Source organism: Geospiza fortis, unplaced genomic scaffold (assembly GCF_000277835.1).
Source record: "Geospiza fortis unplaced genomic scaffold, GeoFor_1.0 scaffold166, whole genome shotgun sequence".
Classification (NCBI taxonomy): Eukaryota; Metazoa; Chordata; class Aves; order Passeriformes; family Thraupidae; genus Geospiza; species Geospiza fortis.
In genome coordinates, this window is record NW_005054310.1 from 1,106,736 (window position 1) to 1,130,021 (window position 23,286).

The 23,286-nt window shown below is 35.2% G+C and overlaps 1 protein-coding gene across 5 annotated transcripts in view; it reads left to right on the top strand.

Moving 5' to 3' along the window:
• PPFIA2 (PTPRF interacting protein alpha 2) overlaps positions 1-23,286 on the top strand; it is a 287,287-nt gene that overhangs the window by 174,913 nt on the left and 89,088 nt on the right. For 4 of the 5 annotated variants that reach the window (XM_031055533.1, XM_031055536.1, XM_031055535.1 and 1 more), the window contains 2 exons: positions 7,895-8,059; positions 17,641-17,715. In XM_031055533.1, coding sequence (XP_030911393.1) covers positions 7,895-8,059; positions 17,641-17,715 — 240 coding nt within the window. The remainder of the gene's footprint in view (positions 1-7,894; positions 8,060-17,640; positions 17,716-23,286) is intronic. The other variant, XM_031055537.1, reaches the window with a different exon arrangement.

The following is a 23,286-nucleotide window of genomic DNA, read 5'->3' on the forward strand; positions in this document are numbered from 1 at the left end:
TCAGTGATGTGCTAGTGATGAGATTTCCAGCAGCACTCATTGGGAAGGCATTGTCTATAAAGAGGCACTTAAGCAAACTGAAATTTATGGTGTTATTAGTGCAAAACAGCATTAATATTTTGTAGGAAAAAAAATTGCTCCATACTTTTTCTGTTAATTTAGCAAGGATTCTAATAAAATAATAATATTTGGAGGACCACTGATACAGTTTCAGGGTCAGAAAATTAAATGTCTTCTCTCATATATAGAGTTAGTCCAACTAATGCATCTTTCACATTGATCTAATGTTCACACTTAAGCCAGCCCTAGCCTGGCTGCATTAGTGAGGCTCACCTGACCCCTCAGGACAGGACACACTCATGCATAACCACACAAAGTGGAACTATTCATGACAACCACTTTGTCCCAAGTAGCACCTCCTGCTGCTTTTATATGAAGATGCTCAGTTACAAATTGAAGCTTCTGGATTTTTTAATCCGACCTTTTATCTCCTTTGGGTAACAGCAAAAAAGATACTGTCTGATTTGTCCTGCTTCAAACGGAATATCAGCAGAAAGGAATGAAAGTGGCAATTCTGTCAGGTCCTGAGTGCACACCAGCCCTCCAGGTCCCCTTTACATTTTCAGTTTTGCCTAACTGGCAGTATTTTATTTACTCTAGACCCCCACCTATGTGTTTCTTTATTTTCTGGCAACAGCCTCACACAGTTTTTGCTCATCACATAAACAAACAAAACACAAAACTGATTTCACATCCTGATTTCCCACTCTGTAGTAGTGGGAAATCACTTTCCCAAGCTGTAGTAGTAGACCTTGACAGTGATATGTATTAGAGAGAGACCATGATGGAATTTCATTCTTTGGGACACACACACTTCAGATCTCTGCCAAAATATCAGAAACTAAACCTTACCCCAGTATTTAATCAAGTTTCTACTCAATCCTTCTAGCAGCATTCTTAGGCATTTGCTGTTGAATGTATATTTTTGCTGCCTATGATAAATAACTTTTTCTGACATATTACAGTAGAAATATTTTCATGTTAAGAACGAAGCTGGCAACTCACTTCATCAATACACGAGGCAGAGTAGAAAATGTGGGAGCGCTGATTGTGTGGCGTTGCTGATGGGAGGACAGGTTCTCTCTGGAAGACCATTCTATGGGAATTTGAAAACAGATACAAAAGTACCTTAATAGAAATTCTTACAGGTATTTCTCTGGATATTCTCTAGATAGAATAATCACCTATAGCATGTAGAAAGATAGCATCTTTTCTGAAGCTGGAAGATAAGTCAATGTGATCTAGCATGTTATTTAATGAAAATTATAAAATAACACTACTTTGGCTGTTTGAATTAAAATGAAATTTTTTTTGTCTCAGTCTGTATTCTTTGAAAGTACAAAAAAATGCATAGGATTACTTTATTAGATCAGAGTACTATTATGAGAAAATTTGGGGGTTAGTTTGGTAGCTGAAAAAGATATTATATGCTACTGCTATTGATTAATCTGATTATGGATTTTTTCCTACAATAACAAAAAAAGTGCCAGACACATACATGTGCTTTTTACATAAAGCATAAATTTTTTACTCAAATTGGTCTGAAATATTTTACTTCTAACAGTTTAGAAACAAAAAGAATTATACCTGTGTACAGAAATGAAACAGCAGTAACAGACAGTGTCATTAACTCTCTTTTGCTTCATGTCTTAGGAGATGAAATACTTATTAAAGTGAACAAGGCTGATTTATATCTAATTTTATTCATTTTTTTTGTCTCCATTCCTTATTGAATGGTTTATGAAACATCTTCGATTATGCACTGCAGTCTTATTATACCTGTAAATCAGGACTTAACCCTATATTCTATCATTCAAATTCCCTTCTACTGTATTGAGAAATTCTAAGAATGTATTTTATAGTGTGGTTTTACCTATTTTAGCGTGTTTTCTCATAGGTTCTCTTAATTAAACCAGTTCCATAGATGCTGAAAATTATTCAAGTGCTCTATTTCTTTTTTAAACACGAAGAATTCTTGCAGTCTAAAAACACTGTATACATGACAATAAGTATGTCTGTCTCCTAAAGTTCTTCAAATGGCAAAACATTAATTCAATAATATAAGTAACAGTATATATCATTGCCTCAATATTATTAACTATCTTGTAGATTCATGTGTCTCTTCTTTAAAAAAAAAAGAACTTCTATCAGAAAGTAGTGTAACAACAGATAATAAATGTAATATATAGTAATTAAATAACTATATTTTTTATATCTATCTGGAATCTATGTAGCATAATAGTTATTAAATTTCTATTCATTATTCTTACAAACCCCTTTTCTTGCTATTACTTTGTATCATCCAATCGTTATATTTTCTTTGGTGAAACCTTGGTTTCACATTTGTGTGATTTCATTAAGGTTCTGGGTTGCTTGCATTTTGGTTTCTGTACAGAAGGACAGATATGGGGCACACTGCAGTAGTTGGACTGCAAATTTATTTTTTCACAGAAAAATTTTCACTGTTAATTTACCTGTGTAGATGTTGAAGGTCACACCGCGTGACCACAGGTGAAAAGTGTTTTCCATCACTGTGGAACAATGCTGAAGAAAATGATTGATTTTGTGACTGATTTTAGAGGTAGTCTTCAACACCATGTCTGCTTATTTTACTTGTCTTCTGTGCTCACACCAGAGACGGAGATTCACTGAACAATGTGAATTCTAAATATAGACTGAAAGAAAATTCAGTTTTTCCTGTGCTGGTGGGAAATTCTAAGCTGAACCTCAATAGAGAATTTTCTTCTTAGAGGGTTACCTTATTCCTCTAAGGAATACCTTAAGCTAAGTCTGTCTCATTTCAGTAAAAGTCTTGTCTTTTATGTTTTCTTCAGTGTATTTAATTATTCATGACTTTCCTTTTCTTGCCATTGCCATCTGCTGATTCTTTAATGTCTCCATTTGTTATCCTGCTGTGAACTTTTTCTACAAACAAGCGTTTCAAAAATAATGAAAGTTAAGATAAAATATTTTATATTGATTAAAATCCAGGTCCTGTAATAGCAAACTCTACTGAGTCACTCTGATTTCAACTTATTGGGACATCATTCCTTAAAATGAGTATTCTTTCATTTTCTATAGATAAATCAGTGTCCATGTAGTCTTGATGGTATGGTGTAGTAGAGCAGAGTAGGTGATAATCTACACCGATGTAGTTTGTACCATTGATTCTAACCATGCATTTCTGTTTAACAGAAATTAACCACTTCCATAATTGCTTTATAAGTGATTTGAGAAATATAGGAAGCTAGGTATATTCTAAAAATTTTCTCCTTTCATGTTCATTTAGTTCTAATGAACATTTTAAAGATGCTACATTCATTCAAAAACATGCGCTAGAGCACTTTTCAGTCTTTAAATTATTATTTTTATGCTTATATAAAGTCCAGAGTTCCAGAAATGATCCTATTTACATAAGATACAATTATCATCATGGCATCTTGAGCATCCTAAAATTTGCCCAGCATAAAACTCACTTGTCAGATTATTTCATAATTCATTGTCAAGCTTATGCTTTCCAGTAGGAAAAGCATGGCAATGATGCGTGGGTGATTCTGTCCTACCTGCTGCTGTTGATCTTCATCTTCTTTTCTCTGCAAGCTGCTTGTCCCTCTGAGTGCTTGACAACTCTAACAGTTTGACAGTGTGAGGGAGCAGAAAATGCTCAGCAGCCCATGATCACTATTAATGCCAGATTTTAGTTGCAACTTACTGAAATCCCTAAAGCTGTTTCTAACAATTTTCTTTTGTAGTTTAAATGAATTATCATTATTGTTAAAATGTTATTTCAATGAGAATATCTTGTGATGTTCTCACAACTATTTGGAATATTAATTCTTGAACTTTATATGAGGAGGAAAGTCCTCAGCATGCCCACAAGTTATTGTGATTTCCCTCAGATGTTAATCATTGGTTGGACACACCATCATCTTCAATGTCAATCCTTTATGTTTATATTCCCTTCCCCCACCATTGTAGCCCTGAGACACTTCATAATTCTGTCAGCGTTCTTGACATTTCCACTTGCCAGGGAAGCAGGGAAGATCTTTTTTAATATAATTACCCCTTTTTTTAGTATAATTTTAATTGGATAAAAGTTAAATAAAACAGCAGGTATCGTTATATGTCCAAAGTAGGGCAACAAAACTGGTGAAGGGTCTGAAGCACACGTCTTGCAAGGAGCAGCTGAGGGAGCTGGGGGGGGTTTAGCCTGGAGAAAAGGAGGCTCAGGGGAGACCTTATTTCTCTCTACAGCTGTAGGTCAGGTGGGCTTCAGCCCCTTGTCAGGTAACTAGTGATAGTACAAAAGGAAATATCCTCAAGTTATGCCAAGGGAAGTTTAGGTTAGGTGTTAGGGAAAATTTCTTCACTAAGAAGATTATCTTGGTGATTGGATCCAGCATTGGAGCAGGCTGCCCTGGGCTCCAGGGAAGTGGTAGGGTTGCCATCCGTGGAGGTCTTTAAAAGATCTGTGGATGTGGCACTTGGGTACTTTGTTTAGTGGAGGACTTGGAAGTTCTGGGTTAATGTTTGGACTTCATGATCTTAGTTTTTTCCAGCCTAAACAATTCTATTATTCTGTGAATCTAGCATTTCATCTGAGCAGGGAGCAAAGGTTTGCTATCAGGTTCTCAGTCACAGTCAGATGTCCTACCCCCTTAGGTTTTTATCCCTTTCAGCAGAACTGGGAGTAATGTTTCACTAAGATACCTGGTTAATAGTATTCCCTGCTCAGCTAGTTTTGCAGTTAACAGTGCTCACAGAATTTATGAAGATATCAAGATTATTTTTGTTGAAAAGCAAAAATAAGAAATTTTTACAAATGAGAAACCTATGTTAGCATGCCTTCTTGAGCATTCCTAGAGCTGATGGTAAGGAAAATTCCAGTGTTCAGAGATAGTTTCCAGAAGAATGAGTGACTGCAAATGTCTTAGTAAATAGGAACAGAAAGAAAAGGTATGAAATGGTCAGAAGCACTGGTTTAGTTCTCTATGGGTCTTTTGACACAGCTGATACAATCTGTATACAGCAAAATAGGTAACACAGCATTTTGCACTTGACTTATGTAACAACCTTGAAATGTATGCAGACATTGGAATATGTCTTTTTCTAGTCTGAAATGGTGCTTCTCAGCTAAAAACAAGCTTAGCTTCTGTATATGTTAAATGGGTGATTGTCACTGGTTTAATATTGTGTATTATGCATGTTTCTAACATGGCAGTAAAGTAACCTAAATATGTTATTGGTAGCTCTGCAAAAGGATAGAATGCTGTACTGTTCATCTCAAATAGCAAACTCTTCCACAATCACCCCATTAGAAATTCTGAGTTCCCACCACTCTGCTCAATTCTTATACTTGAAAACCTTGTTTAACTTGTTTTGTCTCTTCATCACTCTCTTTGATCTGCATTCTGCCTTTGCTTAGCAAGTTTCTTGTCTTCTGTCCATGCTGACTTCACATTCCCCGTTGGGATTGTCAGTGTGAACCAATTCATAATGAGCTTCTGGATGTATGATAGGAGGGTTTTTGTGTGTTCCTTATTTACCTCTTTGCTGTAGATTATGTGTAATTCCTTCTGTCATTAGTATTTTTCCATGTCAAGATTTCCATGTCACCATCACTTTTCTTCTCTCCTAAGCCAGATTTTCCCATTTTCCTTTCCAACTAAGTCTTGCATACGGGCTCTCAGACATCCCTGATCATCACAGCATTTGTCTGCAAGTCATTTAGGATAGTAGGACACCACATATGGTAAATTTGCTCAGTTAGGCCAGAAAAGAGATTTTTTAGGTTTTAAGGTTTTGTTACTCTGGACTGGTTTAGTGGGTGTCAGTTTGAGCATTAGACAACTACAAGACCTATGGAAGGAATGGCCATACTAAAAACTCAACTGTGGATCAATGTCTTCCCTTTCTTCCCAATTTCTTCAGAAATCTGTAGCCTTTTGGCTGGATTTAGACTCATCCAGATGTAGCTATGATGCAGTGAAAGCTTTCTGCATAAAGAGAAACCATCAGGCCGAGCCAGGCTCTAACAGAATCAGCCGGGAGGTGGGAATGACTGTGGGGAAATCTAAGTGCGCAGAGTGGACTAGAGTCAGATTCTGGCTACCCCAGGGCTATGGAGTGGGTCAGAGTTAGACTGCACAGAGAAGGAAATATTGCACCTTCACAGACTCTTTCAAGAGACAGGGCAGAGAGTAGGTTGAAGAATTAGAAATCAGCTATTGACTTACTTTCCTGCAGCTTTCCCACAAGATAAACTAGATGGCTTGGAAAAGCCATGACGATACAAGAATTTAGACCAAAATTCAGCAATTCAGTTCTATTTATGTCAGCAGTTAATTGTTTATTTAAGTACTACTTTGGACAGAAATACTCTGTAAATATTTGGGATATATTCTGATCTCATTTAATTTGCAAACTTCCCACAGCCCCACACTGAGTTCTTGATGGCTTTATCATTAAGAGGTCTCTTCAAATTTTTGTGCTAGTTTGGTCTGCCTCAAATAATTAAAAATCCACCTATATCTGCTGTTAGCCCTTCAGGGATGAGAAAGCTTGTGAATGTCTTGTTCATTTGCTTTTGATAAATACAGGGCATGAGTTGGATTCAGAAATGACCCTCCTTTCTTGAATTGCAGGGAGTCATTATAACTCTCATTGTATTGACATTGTTCACATATTCCTTCGCTACTTTTTGTGAAGAATATAGTTATTGTAGTGTAATAACCAGGTGCAAATCCAGACACGAGAACCATGTTTTAAACAAAGATGACGCCAAACCATAATTATTCTTAATCTGACTTATTATCAACATACTACTATGTCTAGTAATTCATGTAAGAATAAAAACCATTATGTAACTGAGAATAACTGTGGATTACAGATAAATAAATATATTTACTAATAGTAGCTATATTAAGAACCACATCAAAGAAGAAATATTAAACAATTGTCCATGTAACTTTCAGATTTCCAGTTCAATGAGTTAGATATAATTGTTTATTGTAATTACAATACATTTAACATGCATTCTGATTCATGAATTTAGCTACCCTGATTTAACCTTACAGCTAACCAATTCTCTTTAATGTTCAAGTACTAAAAATGGCAGTGGTAGCCCTATGAAAATAGGCAAATAAGGAGTTTTCTATTCAACATCAACATACCATTTTAATTTTTCCTTTAACCTCAGAGTAACAATGGAAACTAAATATAAAATGTTTTAACAATATGTTATTTATGGTCTATTTTACAGATGTTTATGGACCTCTCTGATTTTTGTTGTGTTTTTAATACAACAGAAACAATGTTTTTTAGCATGTGCTAGTGACCAGCACCATTAGCTGTGACAGTTATAATGGATAGTCTTAAAAATCTAGTAAAATATACTGTTCACTACTACGTATTTTGTTAAGTTGCTTTCAAGATAAATTGAAAATATATTACAGTTAGGCTAAATTAATTGTAAATTTATTTAATATTTTTGCATGATTCTTTAGACTGTCTTTGCTTATTTGGCTATCAATGCTCATCATTTGCTATCACAAATTATATGTAATTAATTTAGTAAAATAGTGACCCTATGCTTAATGATTTGTTGTTCTTGCTTTTCATAGCAGAATTTTAAGTAAAATCATGAGCGGATCTTCTCTTTTTCCATTTATTCCATCTACTTTAGAAACATGAAATATTGCTAGTAGTTCCAGCAATCTCTCCTACAATGAAGTTGCCAGGAAGATTGCTGTTTGGTATCATGTACTTTGTAATTGGAATTTCTGTGGCATTTAGGGGCGCAGAAATTAATAACTTCTTATTTCAAATCCTATAGCTGTTACTGGAGCATTTGGAGTGCCTTGTCTCGAGACACGAAAGATCCCTGAGGATGACAGTGGTGAAACGGCAAGCACAGTCTCCCTCAGGAGTTTCCAGTGAAGTTGAGGTCCTCAAAGCCCTGAAATCTCTGTTTGAGCACCACAAGGCTTTGGATGAAAAGGTACAGTATGGAAAAAAAACTTACTGAATACACTCTTTAACTTGCCTAATTGTGCTTTATGATGCAGCAGAGCAACAATATGGTTTGTTGCTCCTTGGAATAAATCCTGTACTTAGAGTCTTTACAGGTGTCCAGAGAAATACGGATGGTAAGAAGGTATGGTCAATGGCTGTAATAGCTCAAATTTCAAAAACACATAGAGAGGGAGAATAAGATGTTCCTAACTACATAAGGGAACTTGGCTCGTAGATACTTTTAGGAGGAAAACCTCCTAAATTTCAGAGATCTTTTTAGCCTTCGCTATGTAAGGAGAGTCTTCCCTTTATAATTATCGTAACCTAAAGTAGTACATTCTTCATTATCAGAGGCGATGAAGGGCCTGCAGAATCAAGGTAAAATCCAACAATAACTGCATCAAGTCATGCTAATGAAGAGGGGCCTTTCCAGTGCATTCCTCATGTATCTTGTGCTGGAAAGACTGCATTCAAAGTGAATGAAACTTGTACAACTATGAATTACCAGCTTGAGTATTGTGTACATGAATTCAGAAATCCAATTCAAGTCTAGAAACAGTGTGCTCAGAAGGTGATGTATCTGAATTCGTGAGTGTCTCAAAACTGCACATGCAGGGAGCACGTGAGAAACAGGGCTCATGAGCAAAGAACCTCATTCTTTATGGGGTCTCTTTTGGCTGATTTTCTCATTGCTGCTGCTGAGTTGCTTCCCTGTTTGAAACGGTTGGGTAAGCAGGGATGACATTGTGCAGAACAGCATCTGAAACCATTGACTTGCACAGATGAGCTGTGTTGTACAGGACCAGTTTAATGGTCTCACAGTAACAAATTTAACTTTAACTTTCAGAAATATACTCAGAAAGTTGACTTTACTTACTGAATGAGGCAGCTGTAGATATATAACAGTATATATATTGTTGGTAATGAAAGGATGAGACACTGTGGGTTATGAGTCATACTAGGTTAACTATCAGGTTCAAAGTTGAATGAATTTAAGTAACTTAGACCAATTAAAAACTTCTTATGTGTTTAGGTATATCTTTTGGGTTATATGTCCAATTTAGATATCATGAAAGCATCTTTAAAGAAAATCTAGAAAAGGAAATATGATGACTTCTAGCCACTGTAATAAGCTTTAGGATGTCATTAAGACTTTAAAAATCCTGTATTATTAAAAAAGATCTTTTGAGGATTGATGGGGTTTATGCTCTGAGCTTTGATCTTTTATCCAGCTCTTTAAATATCGATAAAACTGGGGTAGGGAGCTCTCCAGCTTTTATACTTTTTGACATTGTGTTGGGTAAGTATGAGAAAGTGTAAGAACTAAACTTGAAATCGATTCTGATTATTCAACAGTTGTGTACCTCTTGCACATTTTCTTTCGTGAATGTTTTAGTGTTTTGGTACTATGCAGTTTATTTTACATCCCATTTTGAAAACTATTGTACGGAATTAGATTGAAGCTACATGTAATGTTTTGACTTGTATTACTGAAAAATTTGACTTAGATTGTTGAAAATTCTATTCTTGCATTATTTTAAATGTTGCAGATTAAAATCAGTATTCAGCATGTTAAAAAATATTGGAATGACAAAGCTAGACATCTTATGTATCTAATTGATTCCTGTCCCAGTGGTAATCACAATTTTCAGGGTAGAAAAGTCAACTATCTGCAATCATATTAATAGAAGATTTGTTCCATTATAAAGCAAGTTTTAAAATTGATTGGTCAAAATTATTTTTTCCAACATGTTGTTTACCTATGTGTGGAACGTTTTTTATTTTGATGCAATAAATCAAATTTTTACTATTAAAAAAACAACTATATTATTTATGTGTTACTATAAAACATTCTGAGATAAGTCCAATAAACAATTTAATAAATTATTTTAAAACAATTTGTTATAAACCCAGCACTCGTTATTTTCAAGGACAAATCCTACATAAAAAATGCCTGGTTTTGTTACAGTGTCTCTGGAAGGACTGGATCAAAGACGTTGCAAATATCACCCAGATACTTGATAATATAATGCTTTCACAAATTGTCAGCATTATGGTGATTTTTATTTAAAAATAATGAAATTAAAAATGACTGCATGCACCCAAATGTGCTAAATTTTTTTTATGGCATGTGAGTCATACATTCGGCATGGTGACAGAAAAATTATGTAAGTTAGATTTGTTTCAGACCCTTCAGAAATAAGATATCAATCCACCTATAAAAATGCATTGAAGCTTTTCAGGGATCAGTAGAACAATGTGGGTTGGAGCTCCTCAGAGACATCTGGCCCAACCTCCTGCTCAAAGCAGGGCCAACTGTTTCAGGTTGCTTAGGGTCCTGTCCAATAACTTCTCAATATTTGTAGGCAGAAAACCTATTCTGGTGTTTCACCACCCTCACTGTAATTTTTTCCCATAATACCTATCTGGAGTTTCTGTTGCCGAGTGTTGCACTGGTTCCTTTTTGTCCTGCAAGGTCTTCCCTTCCTGCATCTGCAAAAAGAATCTGGCTTTATTTGTTCCCCATCCTCTGGTTAGCTGGTTGTAGGCAGCAATTAGATCTCCCATGAACTTTTCCTTCTTCACTTTGACCAGACCCAGCTCTTTCAGCCTGCGTCATATGCTGTGTGCTCCAGCTCATGGCCAGCTTCGTGGGCCCTCATTGAAATCTGCCAATATTTTCTACCAGAAACCCCAAAACCAAATGCAGCCTCAAAAGTCTGGAGGGAAATAATCATTTCATCCAACCCACTTGCCAAACTCTGCTGGCCTTTTTCACCACTAGGTCTTTTCTGCAAAACTGCTTTCTTTTCCTGAAGCCTGTCTCATTCCCTCATGGGTTATGCATTTTGTGGCAATGGGATGCCACACAGGCTTCGTCTCACCGATCACAAACCTCTGAACCTCACAGTCCAGTCCATTTCTGATGCACAATGGAATCTATTTCACCAATTCACATCTCACCAGTTTCTCTAGGGATAAATGGAAGATCTTGAAGAAAACCCCAGTAAAGACAAAAAGCATTCTCTGTTCTCCCCTCATCCATGGAGCCAGTCCTCTCATCACACAAGGCAACAAGGTTGGCCAGATATCATTTGGTTTTGTCAAGGCCATACTGGCTCTCCCCAGTCACCATCTTGTCCTTTATGTGCCTGAAAATGCTTCCTGGAAGATTTGCTGGATAACCTTCCCTACATTGGCCAGCTTGTACTTTCCTGGATCATTCCAGGATAACCCCTGTATTTCATGAAGAAGGACAAAACATTTGTGAGTTTTCTACTCATCAGGAATCTCCCTGACTTGTACTACTTGCAAAGCTGAGAAAGGCATGAAAAAGTAATCAAGTAATCTTGGCAGCCATGCATGGAGTCAATCTACTGCCTTTGACTTATGTCTTCCTGTATTTGGGTAATGCTTCACTTGTGCAGATTCTGCTGCTGTGCTCAGAGGAGACCTGGAGGCAGAACCTCACAGTAAAACTGAGGCAAAAAACCATGATTTATGATACACCGATGGAACAGCAATGTAAACAGTGCCCCATCAGAAAGTGCTCACAAAGCCGAAATAGGTTAATGGATAAAAAGTAATAAAAACTCTCAAAAGGGCACAGGAAATATATCATGATCCTTTGCAAATGAATAATGCAAATTTTTCTTTAATTTTTTTTCTTCATAAAAAGTGTTGACACTGAAACTATTAATGTAGTTGCTACATTCTTGGAAAAGCATAACAAAATATTTTCATGAGAAGTTTTGCCCTTTAAACGTACAAAAGTATGAAGAAAATCTTAAAATTCTTCCTAAATGCAAATTCTCTTTCATGTTTTCACTTCCTACACTAAAACATCTTGATGTGTTGTAACAAGCTCTGCCACAAAACTTGACTGATCATGAAAGGATTGCGACATGAACAGTACAAGAACTACAAAACCCTCCTCATTACTATAAGAAAATGCAATGAAACCTACTAAGAGATTGGAAAGTGAAAAATAAAATGTATCAGTTTCTAGGCAGCTCTGCTTAAGTATTAAAAAAATCAGGAGTGATACTTTAACTTATTTCAAAGTCTGTTGACTTTTTATCTATTACGTGAGGTCTGGGCTCTGCCTTTACCATTTGTCCAAAAGACAGATCACCACAGAGAGATCACAGGTGTGAATGCATTATTCTGAGAAAACATGGCTGTCATTGCAGTTTTTTTAAAGTCTGACAGCTCCTTCAGGATCCCCCTCATTATCCACATGCCACAAGCCTGGAGAATGAAAGCTTGCCATGATCTTCCCACGAGAGAGAGCCAGTCCTGTTTGGCTGAACCCAGCAGGTACCTTCTAGTAAGAAGGGAGTGGTAAGAGTAGGGCTTTGAATCTTACCCTATTATCTTCTAGTAGAGATCTTAGTAGTGCCAAAAAAAGAGTCTTCACAGACTGTTTTTGCACTTTTAATTTATTTTGTGAGAATTTTCACTTTGGAGCATGAGGATAATGACAGATTTAATTTACTTCAGAAATTTTTACCATTATATGTGTCCCTCAGAAAAATCTCATTGTGTCTCCTTGGGTAAGTTGTGTCACAGCAAATGAAATTGATAGCACACTAACTGTATTCTTTGTTATTACTATTATTATTATTATCTAAAAATTAAATTTGTCAGAACTATATATATTTTCAAAAAATATTTGTATATCTAATTATGCTAACATTTTATAAATAAAAAACCAAAGCACAGGGGAAGTTCTGCTAGAAATTTTAAATTTTTATCATGTGAGAAGTTAAATTCAGTGACTGTTTTACCTAAGTGTAAGGTTAAGTTACATCTCAAAGACAACAAGAATTGTTAAAAAAATATGAAGTTTTTCACACTAGAACTTAGGAGTGATTTGGGATAGGACCAATGTGAAATTCTGGCTTAACATTTCTCATAACCTTTGCTATTGTATAAGTCAGGTGAAATTTGCAGCAGTATTCATAGTCATTCAAAACTCCCTTCACTTATTCACCCTGTCCTTCTTAATGCTACAGATCTCAAACACTTCTCTCACTGCTGCTAAGTAGCTCATACCTTTGTTGAGGGTTTTTTTTCATTCAATGAATAGTTGTGGAACTAATGTAAGACAGCACTAAAAAATATTTTGTGGTATTATATACAAATATACATGGAATTGTTAATAAAAGAGCAAGTGAAGACAGTATTTCCTAGAAATCATTAGAGCTGAATGAAAAATAGAAGCTCACGTTAACTTCATGGTTAGAATAGACATTGAGTAGGTCAGGAAATAGATAGCCCTTATATGCAATTCAGGAAGGACAAAAGGTAGAAAAACTATTATGTTACTTGTGCCTTTCTGAAGTTCTATTTGGTTTCTAATATCTGTCTGAACATGTTTGTTGTCCTGCAGACATTTTTCCTATTTTGCTTTAAACTTTGGGTTCAACTTTTAAAATGTGCACTTAGAAAGAAGAAAGAAGCAACTTCTCCAAACCCAGTTTTTGGTCAGTGTTGTAAGAAAAGTGTCCAGTTGATTTTCACAGTGGAAAGCAGCTACCAGATGATACTGTCTTAGCTAAGAATCAAAAACCCACTGGTTCTCTTGTGATAAGTGGCAGAAAAGTATACTTAACATCCTTGCAAAAAAATCAGCCTGTTTGTGTCAGCATGGTCACTATCTTTGTATTCATTAGCAGGTAACTAGAAGAACTTTTATTCAATAGACTGTTCATGGGTAAAAAAGTGATTCAATTCCAGTGTGCACATGTTTTTTAAAAAGCTCTGTATGGGCTGCAGATCTGAAGAGAATGAAGAAAGAGTTTGACAGCAAGCAAAAAAGTGGGAAGCAGTTGCTAGGAGACAGAGAAAGATGGGTGATATTTTGCACTGACAGCAGTGCTAACATGACATTGACTATGTTACATTTAAAGATAATGTGGTTGCATTTAAAAGCCAGAAGAATACCCAGTCATCTGGGCTTATGTTGGATACACCCTCTAACATGGAGAGAACAACTCTTCTCTGAGGTGTCTGTGACATTACAATCATAAAGTCACAAGATAATTTTGGTTAAAAAGAAATAATTAAAAATCACCCAGTTTGCACTCTCTGCCTTGTTAGGGATATCATTCACTGGACCATGTTGCCCTAGGTCCCATCCAAATTGTCCTTGAACACTTCCAGGGATGGGGCATCCACAGCTTCTTTGGGCAACCTGTTCTAGTGGCTCACCACCTTCATAGTAAAAATTGTCTTCCTAATATCTAATTTAAATCTGTCCTCTTTCAGTTTAAATTCATTCCACCTTGTCCTGTTATTACCTACCATTGTAAAAAGTTCCTCTCCAGCTCTGTTGTAAGGCCCTTCAGAAACTGGAAGGTGCTATAAGCTCTCCTTAGAGCCTTCTATTCTCCAGGTATTTGTCCTTTAAAAATGTTTATGATAGCATTTCTGTTAGATCACTTGACATCTGATTAGTCTCACTTTGTGAAACCTTTTTTAGAAAAGCTCTATCAATCATGTGCCCAAGAAAATAGAAATATGTTGAAGAATCATATGAAATTTAAGCAGAGTAACTTCTGAAGTGATACACATGATCTCACTAAGATAATTCTTATTAACTACAGTTACTCACTTACTGTCACTTCCAGAAAATAGAAAACAGTATGCCAATCACTAATTGGCATTCATCATATGAAAAAAAACCCAGACAAAAATGGTCAGATAAAAATAGTTTGCATTTGTTCCAGTTCCTTTTTCTTTAACGAGATGGTGACCCAGAACAACAACCTTTCCTGCATCTCTCAGAAATGAGGATGGTTCTGTTTGGGATTTTTTTTGCTGTAAACATAAATTTGAATACGGAATCCAATAAAAAATGCTTTGCAATACATTTGTGTATGACTGAGAAAGAAATGTAAAATGAGAAATAATGTTACAGATTTTGGGTTATAAACCAGAGCAGATTTTCCCTTCAGATCAGAGTGATGGTGTAATTCTATTTTTTTACTAATATAATCAAAGATTTCCCTCAATTTTAACAGCTGTTATTTATGTTTGAAAATGAAGAATTAGTTGTAGCCTTTCCAATGTCAGTATGGCAAATGTGAATCTGAATTTGTTGTTCACTGGTCAGATGAAAGGGAAAAAGGCTTTCTGTGCCAAGGCAGAGTTGTTTTCAGTTCCTTTAGCAACTGTTAGATTCAGAGAACAAGTAGGAGCCATCAGACTGCAATTTTGGTTAGGTCATTATAACAAAAAAGCAGTGTATTAACTATGTACCTGGGAGGAAGGCGAGGCAAGATAAGGCGAGGCAGGACAAAAAAAAACAACTTCCAGCTGTTGCTCTGTCTTACACTGGTAATGTTCAATGTTGTTGACAATAGGCCGAGAATGAAATGTATTTGAATATAATAGCTCAACAGCCAGAATAGAAACACTAATTTTCCACCTAGTTTTGCTGAAGTGCCATGTAAAAATTATGTCTCCAGAGTTGTCTGTTGTTTAGAGGCAGTGTTGTTTACTAGCTCTAAAATGGCTGTATAAAACCCACTAGGATTCATTTCTACAGTGCCACAGGTTGTAAAGTTTAAGGATAATTCTGATTCCAGCTCCTTGTAGAGCTGTGACATCCTCAATAATCTGGCCTATATGGTTTGCAAATTCTAGCACCATTCAAAGTGAATGTCAGTGTTAGACGTATTATAATGTATTTTTTTAACTACATTCTCCATTATAAAAGACTTGGGCTTGAATACATGGAGGTTTCAGAAAAAAAATCAATTAAAGTTGCCAACTTATTGTATTTCCTTTTGACTTTTAACAACTGCCTGCTTGTGAATTTTTTCTCAATCATTTTGTCCCAATGCAGCACTTACAGCCAAAGGGATTGAAGCTAGAAATATGATTGTAATTTTTCCATGTTTTTTTTTTAAATTTATCTGAGTTTTTTGTTAAAAAGTTGTTATATACCATTTCCCATTGAGGAGAAGTTGAAATCAGGCCTCTTGAAGACAGATCTACACCTCTCACTAGTTGTTTTAAATAAGCTATGTAAAGAGGAATAAAAGCCTCAAAATACTGCATTTAAAAGTACATTTGCATTTTTTAGAAAGGGTGAGTAGTTTTATTTTTAAGTGTTCATTTCCTGAATATGTATTTCATCTTTAGATTTAGTCAGTTTTAAAGTCAAGTGAACATGCTGTGTTATAGTCTTGGTAATTAATTTTCATCTACTAAAGTCTAATCCATTCTTGGGATATAGTGATCTGTTTGCGAAATCTCATTTCTAGCTGTAGTAAATGAAAATGAAGTGTGTAAGGAAAGGTAGTATTTATTAGACTAAGAGCTATCACTGGAAAAAATATGAAAGTGTTAGGACATACAGAACTCTTTTAGGGGTCTGCTGTATTTGTCAAGGATGAAAACGTGTCATCTTTCTTTGTAAATGAAAGACTGATTTTGTTTTGCTTTATTTTCCAGCTACATCTCTTGGTCTAATAGAGTATGCTACCTTACCCAGCAAACATTGCTGATGGCCTTAAATATCTGTACATCAGCAGCTGGAGCAGCATTGCTGCAGGGTAGTTGGAACATGTAAAGAAGTATACCTTGAGTGTTGACTGATTAGCCAGGTTACAAACTCATTTATTGTGAGGTGCCTAATGAAGTTCTGTAGATTAGGATAGTCACAGGGACCCTTAACAGTCAGGAGAGAGAATCACACACAGCACTGGAGGTCACTTCAGGTCTGATTTGCCTTTGGGTGTAGTGGGAGACTGCAGCTACACTGCTGGCTTAGGTTACATGAGCTACGCGAGCTGACCCTGAGCCAGAGCACTCAAATCAGCTGTGATTGTATCTTCAGACACATTTAGTATTAATTTAATATTAACTATTAATAATCAATAATGAGCAATAATTAAAATACTGGTAATAATAATAATTGAGATCATAATCATCCTTGGAACAGAACAGGTTATTTATGAAACTGGTGCAAACACAGAGGAATTTCCTGCTTATGAGAGTATACATTGTTTATGACTTTTTGCAAAACTGAAACAAATGCATGATGATATAAAAGATCTCTAGTATATGGGCCTGAAGGCAATGCTACAAGTTATTTTTCGTATTATATATTATTTTCATATTACATTATATTTCATATTACAAATTAATTTATTGCATTCAGTTACAATAAACAGATTACTTCTCTTCCATGGAGTGAACTTAAAACATCAGAAAATGTTTTTTTCTTTATCCTTTGTAAAAGATGTTTGTGAAAGTTTTATTTTTATGCCTAATGTGGTCTTAAAATATTTTCATTTGCTGTGTATTCCATAAAATTACTGGCAGACTGTGGAACAGCAGTGTGGCATATAAAGTTTGACACCTATTTTAATGGGTTAAGTTTTCCTGTAGTTAGGTTTAAATGTTTACTACACAGTATGTCTCATGAAAGGGTGCAACACACATGCCTGCAAATGGAGTGGCAGGGCATACAGTAGAGCATATGGCAGATTATATAATCTTTAAAGACTAATAGAAATTACGTTACTGCACATATTTTGATTTTTCTTCTAGGTAAGGGAACGACTGAGGGTTTCTTTAGAAAGAGTCTCTGCACTGGAAGAAGAACTAGCTGCTGCTAACCAGGAGGTAACATAAAACACTTTCTCCCCTTTTGAGATTAAATTTCTAATACTCTGTCCCATGTGTTCCCTGTCACTTCCTTCAAAACTGTTAGAAAAAAACCCCCACAATAATACAAACAAACAAAATCAAAATGAAACAAAGCTAAAGAAAAATTACATTGTGAGTAAGCTTCTCAGTGAGGCTTGTTTCAGGTGGTTGTAAGATTAATACAACCTTCTGTTTACTGATTTATTTCCTCCTCCTCTTCCCTTGTGAGCAAGCCAAAATCCAAGTGCTAGTAACAGATTCCCAAATTTCTTATTGGACTTGAAAAAGGAGTGAACCAACAAATATGTCACATACTATAAAGAATTCAATAACTTGAATTTCCATTTCACTATAAAATTAAGTAAAACACACACACATGTATATATGCTCATTATATAAATGTTAACATTGATATATGAAGGGAGGACTATGGATGACTGTGAAATGTAGGTTTGTCTCTTCCTTTTAACTGCAGTGTATCATGGTGTGCTCTGGTGCCATGTAACTATTGTGAACTTGGACAAGAGCTGAAGGCACTGTTCTCTTTTGTTTGAAAGGGTGAACAGCAAAACCTGTTTGTACTGAACAGCTGTACACTACACACATATAGAAAGAAAGTTTTCACCCTAGAGAGGTGATTTTGAGGCCAGATAATAGAAAAAATGGAATCTCTGGTGACTTTACCATTCTCCTCATGTTCTGAACCCACCTGACATGTGCTTTTAACACTGTTAAAAATAAGCCAGATAAGCAAGTTAAAACTATTTTAGGTTCTGGCCATTTTGTGGTCATTTTATTCAGGATTAAGACAGAAACTGAAAGAAGCCACAGACAAACTCAAATGCTACCTAACAATTCTTGAAAAGTGGAATACTCATAATTCAGAATAATGTGTGATAAAGTAGAGACTCCTAAAGGATTTTTAACTAATTTAAACTGGAAAAGGTAGTTTCTTAAAGTTACTTCTTAAAAGCAGGATCTTCAATTAAGATATTAGTACTTCTTTTTTATAAAGTATGATAAACTATAAACCTATTAATATGATATTTTGATTCATCCCTTTTCTCTCTGAAGTAACTGCACTTTACCTGTTAAAAATTAGGATTCTTCTTTCAGAAGGATCCAGAAAAGTTGTGTTCAAATAATATAGTTGCTATGTTGTGTATTCTGTTACTTTCACTAGCATTTATTAAATAGCAAGCAGTCCTTTTGGTCACTCAAGCCAACTGAGATGCATCGCACTCTTCCAGTCCCTCCTGCTCATCATCCAGTTAAATCCAAGTTCACTTCACTGGGCATAGGATCAGGTCTTTAGAGAATTGCCTGGCTATTTGGAATTTTTAAAATTTAATGAAACTTTTTAACAGTAAGGAATAAAAGCATGCACAATGAAATTACATTGAAATAGGACTTCCATAGCTTTTCCTGCCACAAATCCTTAGAAATGTTGAACAGTATTTGTGTCTTCATGCCGCTGAAGACATTTAGAAGGACACTGAATCAGTCAAGCATAACATGACCACTAACACAATCTGAATGATGTTATTCCAGTTTCCTATGAGGGACTGTTAAAGCTGACATTCAATTAAATAATGAAAAAAGAGTAAGATGGGAAGAGATGTGGAAGAGAACAAGTGGATTATTTTCAAACAGTTATGTATTTGAACAAGAGTTCAGATAATTTTCCCTCAATTAGTTGTTTGAGTAAGACAAAATTAATTAGAGCACTGCAGTATTTAAGTCTAGTTTTATGCTAAATTCCACAGTGAATACACAGGCAATAAAGCACTTAAAAAAATTATTGTACTATATATGAAAATAGGTGGGCTAAGTTTCTAGGGGAATTGAATATATGGTTTTCAGTTATTTCTGTAGTCCTGTCTTGGTGTCTGTTTTCCCAGGAGAATTAATATTTTCTTTCATATCCATTTTCTCATACTTATTGTGAGAGTATACTATATTCAGGACTGTATCTAAACATAAAATTACGACAGTAAATTGGTTCCCTGACTTAACAAATTACATTTAGATATATGACAAGTAGCAGATAAAAAGTAGCAGAAATGTATTTGTTAATATATTTCCTCTTCTTGAAAGCTTGTGGCTGTGGTTCTGACGCAGCAGCAGTGAGAAACTGCAGACAGTCCTGAGTACTTATTGAAAATGTTCTTAAATTAAAATAGCCCCAAAGCTGGGAGAGAACAACTGCAGTTCTCCATCATTGGGTGGTAACTAAGCTCTCATTTAACAGTCTTTGTGGCATATTACATACATAACAAAGGGAGTGAAATCATCTGTAACTGGCAAAGCTGATTTCAGCTCTAGTTGCTAACAGAGTCTTGCAAAGCACTTAATATTGGGTAGGGAATTGTAACACACCTTGAACTCTAAACCCCAGAGAAACTGGGGTGGGCATTAGACCCATTGGGGGAACTCAGCTTGTGTAGCTTATGTTTACAGGTAGTTACACAAGGGGAATAGAGAAGAGTTTTCATCTTATGAGCTTATATTTTATTAAAGCTTATATTTTATTAAGGAGTGGATTAAAAATTCTTTAAATATATGTTTTCCTAGGGGAAAAGGTTATTTGACTATATATTTTATTTTGCTGCAGCTGGTTAGTGATTGTGGAGGGGGTCATTGTACATAGCAGCAAACTGAATTGCTGTTAGTGAGTTTTTGTGCAGACAGGGGCAAGATAACTGCAGTAATAAAATTCCATGTTCATCCTGCTTTTTTTTTCCATTTCTGCTTACACTCAAAGCCATTCCTTGTTCACAACTGGAGACATTCTGATCATTATCTGTTGTAGACAAGATGAATAGAAGATACTGTTAACATCTTTTTTTTGAGAAATTTCCCTTCTGTTTTTAAATAAAATTACTGTTAATAATTTAGCTACATTTTCTTACCCCTTAGGTGCTTTTAAAATTATGCTGGTTCTCATCTTCTTCCATATAACCTATGGTCTCTACAAATAGTTTTATTGCTGAGGGTTATAATTTGCAGTTAGATATTAGACAAGCTACAAGTGGGACATCCAATAACAAAGCTCAGTGGTATAATAGTGTTCTTCTGTGAATATTTTTCAAGAGAAATGTGAAGTTTTTCAGTGAGCATATGAATATTTGCAAAGGTGAACAATGATCTGCTAACCAGCTTCCTTTTTACACACTAATTTGAGAAGAATGTGTCTCATTGGCAAGAGAAGTGAATTTATCTTCACAATTTTGTCATTCATGATCTTAATGGGAATTAACTTCAATGTTGAAAATACTGACAAGATAACTACTATTGTTCTTCAGCTTTAGAGATACTCCTATTATCATTACAAATGTGAATCTTTTTTAAAAGTATGCTAAACTACACATATGCAAACAACCCACCAAGGTTAGCCATTAGTGCCATATGTTCCCAGGAACCCAAGTACTAGCAGCTTCCATAGCTCAAGACTTCTTAGATTATAGACCATGACCCATAGTGACACTTTTAAATCCATTTCTGCAGCAATGTGCAGTGTTAAATGACAACTGTTGCCATTTCCATTAACAGATCTCCCTGTTTCCCTGAGCCTTCAACAAATAGTTAAAAAAAATAAAAACAAAACAACCTTTAAAGCTTTTTTCCAAGGCTCTTTTTTTTGGAAAATCAAGCATTATACATAATTAATTCAATACTGGAATTTTTTTTAATGGCTGTGCTTCATTTGCCCATAAATTTTCTCCTGTTAATTTTAAACAGTCATCCATCCCTTGCAAAATCTTTATGTGCTAATAAGAATCATATGATAGGTGGCATTTCAAACCCCTATTTTGTTTCCAGTTAATATGCTGGCTTTTCCATCTCTCCTCATTAGTAGAAACTGTGGCATGAAAAATAAAGCTTTACTTACATTCATTACCTCAAAGGAATAAGTGGAACTTTAGGAACCCAGACAGCATTGGGAGTGCAGAATATAAAATTGCAGAAACTACTGATTTTACTGTATATATCACTGTACCACCATATGCTTTTCCTCAGCATTTGTTCCAATTGCCAATGCTATTTCCAAATGCCAAATAACATTATACTGCCTCTGTCAACTGACACATAGATTATATTTTAAAACACTCAGGCTTCATTTTAAAGCCTTATTGTTACAATTGCTTCTACAAAAGTTTCCTTGAGTTTGAGGCTAAATTTAACTCCTGGAGCTCTCAGAGATCTTGCAGGTGTTTTGGATTATGGCTCACTGCTTCATGTAACTGCATACATTCTCCTGGTTAGGCAATGGGTTTCTTCCTGACAATGCGTCAGTTTATTCATTAGGGTACCCCAATGCTATTTTTTCAGCATTTATGAAAGCATTCATAAATTATTTACATCACTGAAAAGAGAGAATGGTTTGAAATGTCTGATTATTTATGTTTCATACCAGAGACAGCAGAAAATATCTACTTATTCATGAAAGACCTTCCAAATATCTTGCTAATTGCCAAACTTCTGCTGTTCAGGGCAAATCAAGAACACAGCAAAAAATGCAGTAAAACTGTTACAGCTGAGAACAGTTTTGGTTCTGACCACGAGGGATGCTGCAGACATGACTGTGGTATCACTACTGCTACTGGAATATTCTGTACTAGTTAATATGTATATGCATTTCAAAGTGAACTCTTAGCTAAATGTGGCTTGTCCTTTTTACCCATGGTTGCATATGAAAACATATTTCTATAAAAACATATTTCAGATGAAAAAACAGATTTTTCATTTCCAGTTAAGTTAAGGCATTTTTTAACAGGAGTTTCTTGGCTGCCTTGGGCTTTCTGTGTAATTACAATTCAAAGTGATTTTTGGAGTAAAAGTGTTGTAAAAGGAATAGTTTACTGGGAAAAATAGATGTGCATTTCTTGAACATATGATTTATACAAAACTACAAAAAATAAAAATTTATACAAATCTATCAACAATTTAGAAATTATTGCTATCAAAACTTCGGATGAAATTGGGTGGTATTCAGGGATCTTTTTTTTTTTTGTTCTGAAGGCCAGGCAGATGACTTATATCTGTTTCTGGTGACTTGCGGCATACATTTCCTTGCAAAGAATCTGAAACACCCTTTCTCTATAGTACCTTCTTTCATAGCACCATACTTTCTCAGAATCATGCAACTGCAAGCTTGCAACTGCTTTCTAACTCTCCTCTACATGTTTTTTTTTCTATTTCATTATAAGCTGTAGATTTGCAGAGGTCTGACTCTGAAAAGATATTCTTTGTGCTCTGAACTTTAAATGTCTATGTAAATGTAGCAAAATATATCTTTTCTGCAAAGTTGCACATAATTAAAAATCTTGATTTGAAATGTAATTTTAAATGCTATTTATAATTGCTTTTTAATCTGCCTTTAACCTTAGCCATCTCATTAAATGTTACCTCTGCAGAAAGTTATTGTTGCCCTTAAGTTTTAAATGTGGCAATGATTCAAAATGATGATTTTTTGGTGATTATTTCTTATACTACATGCTTTACACCATTAATTTATTTCTCTACACATTTCAATTAGTATGTGTA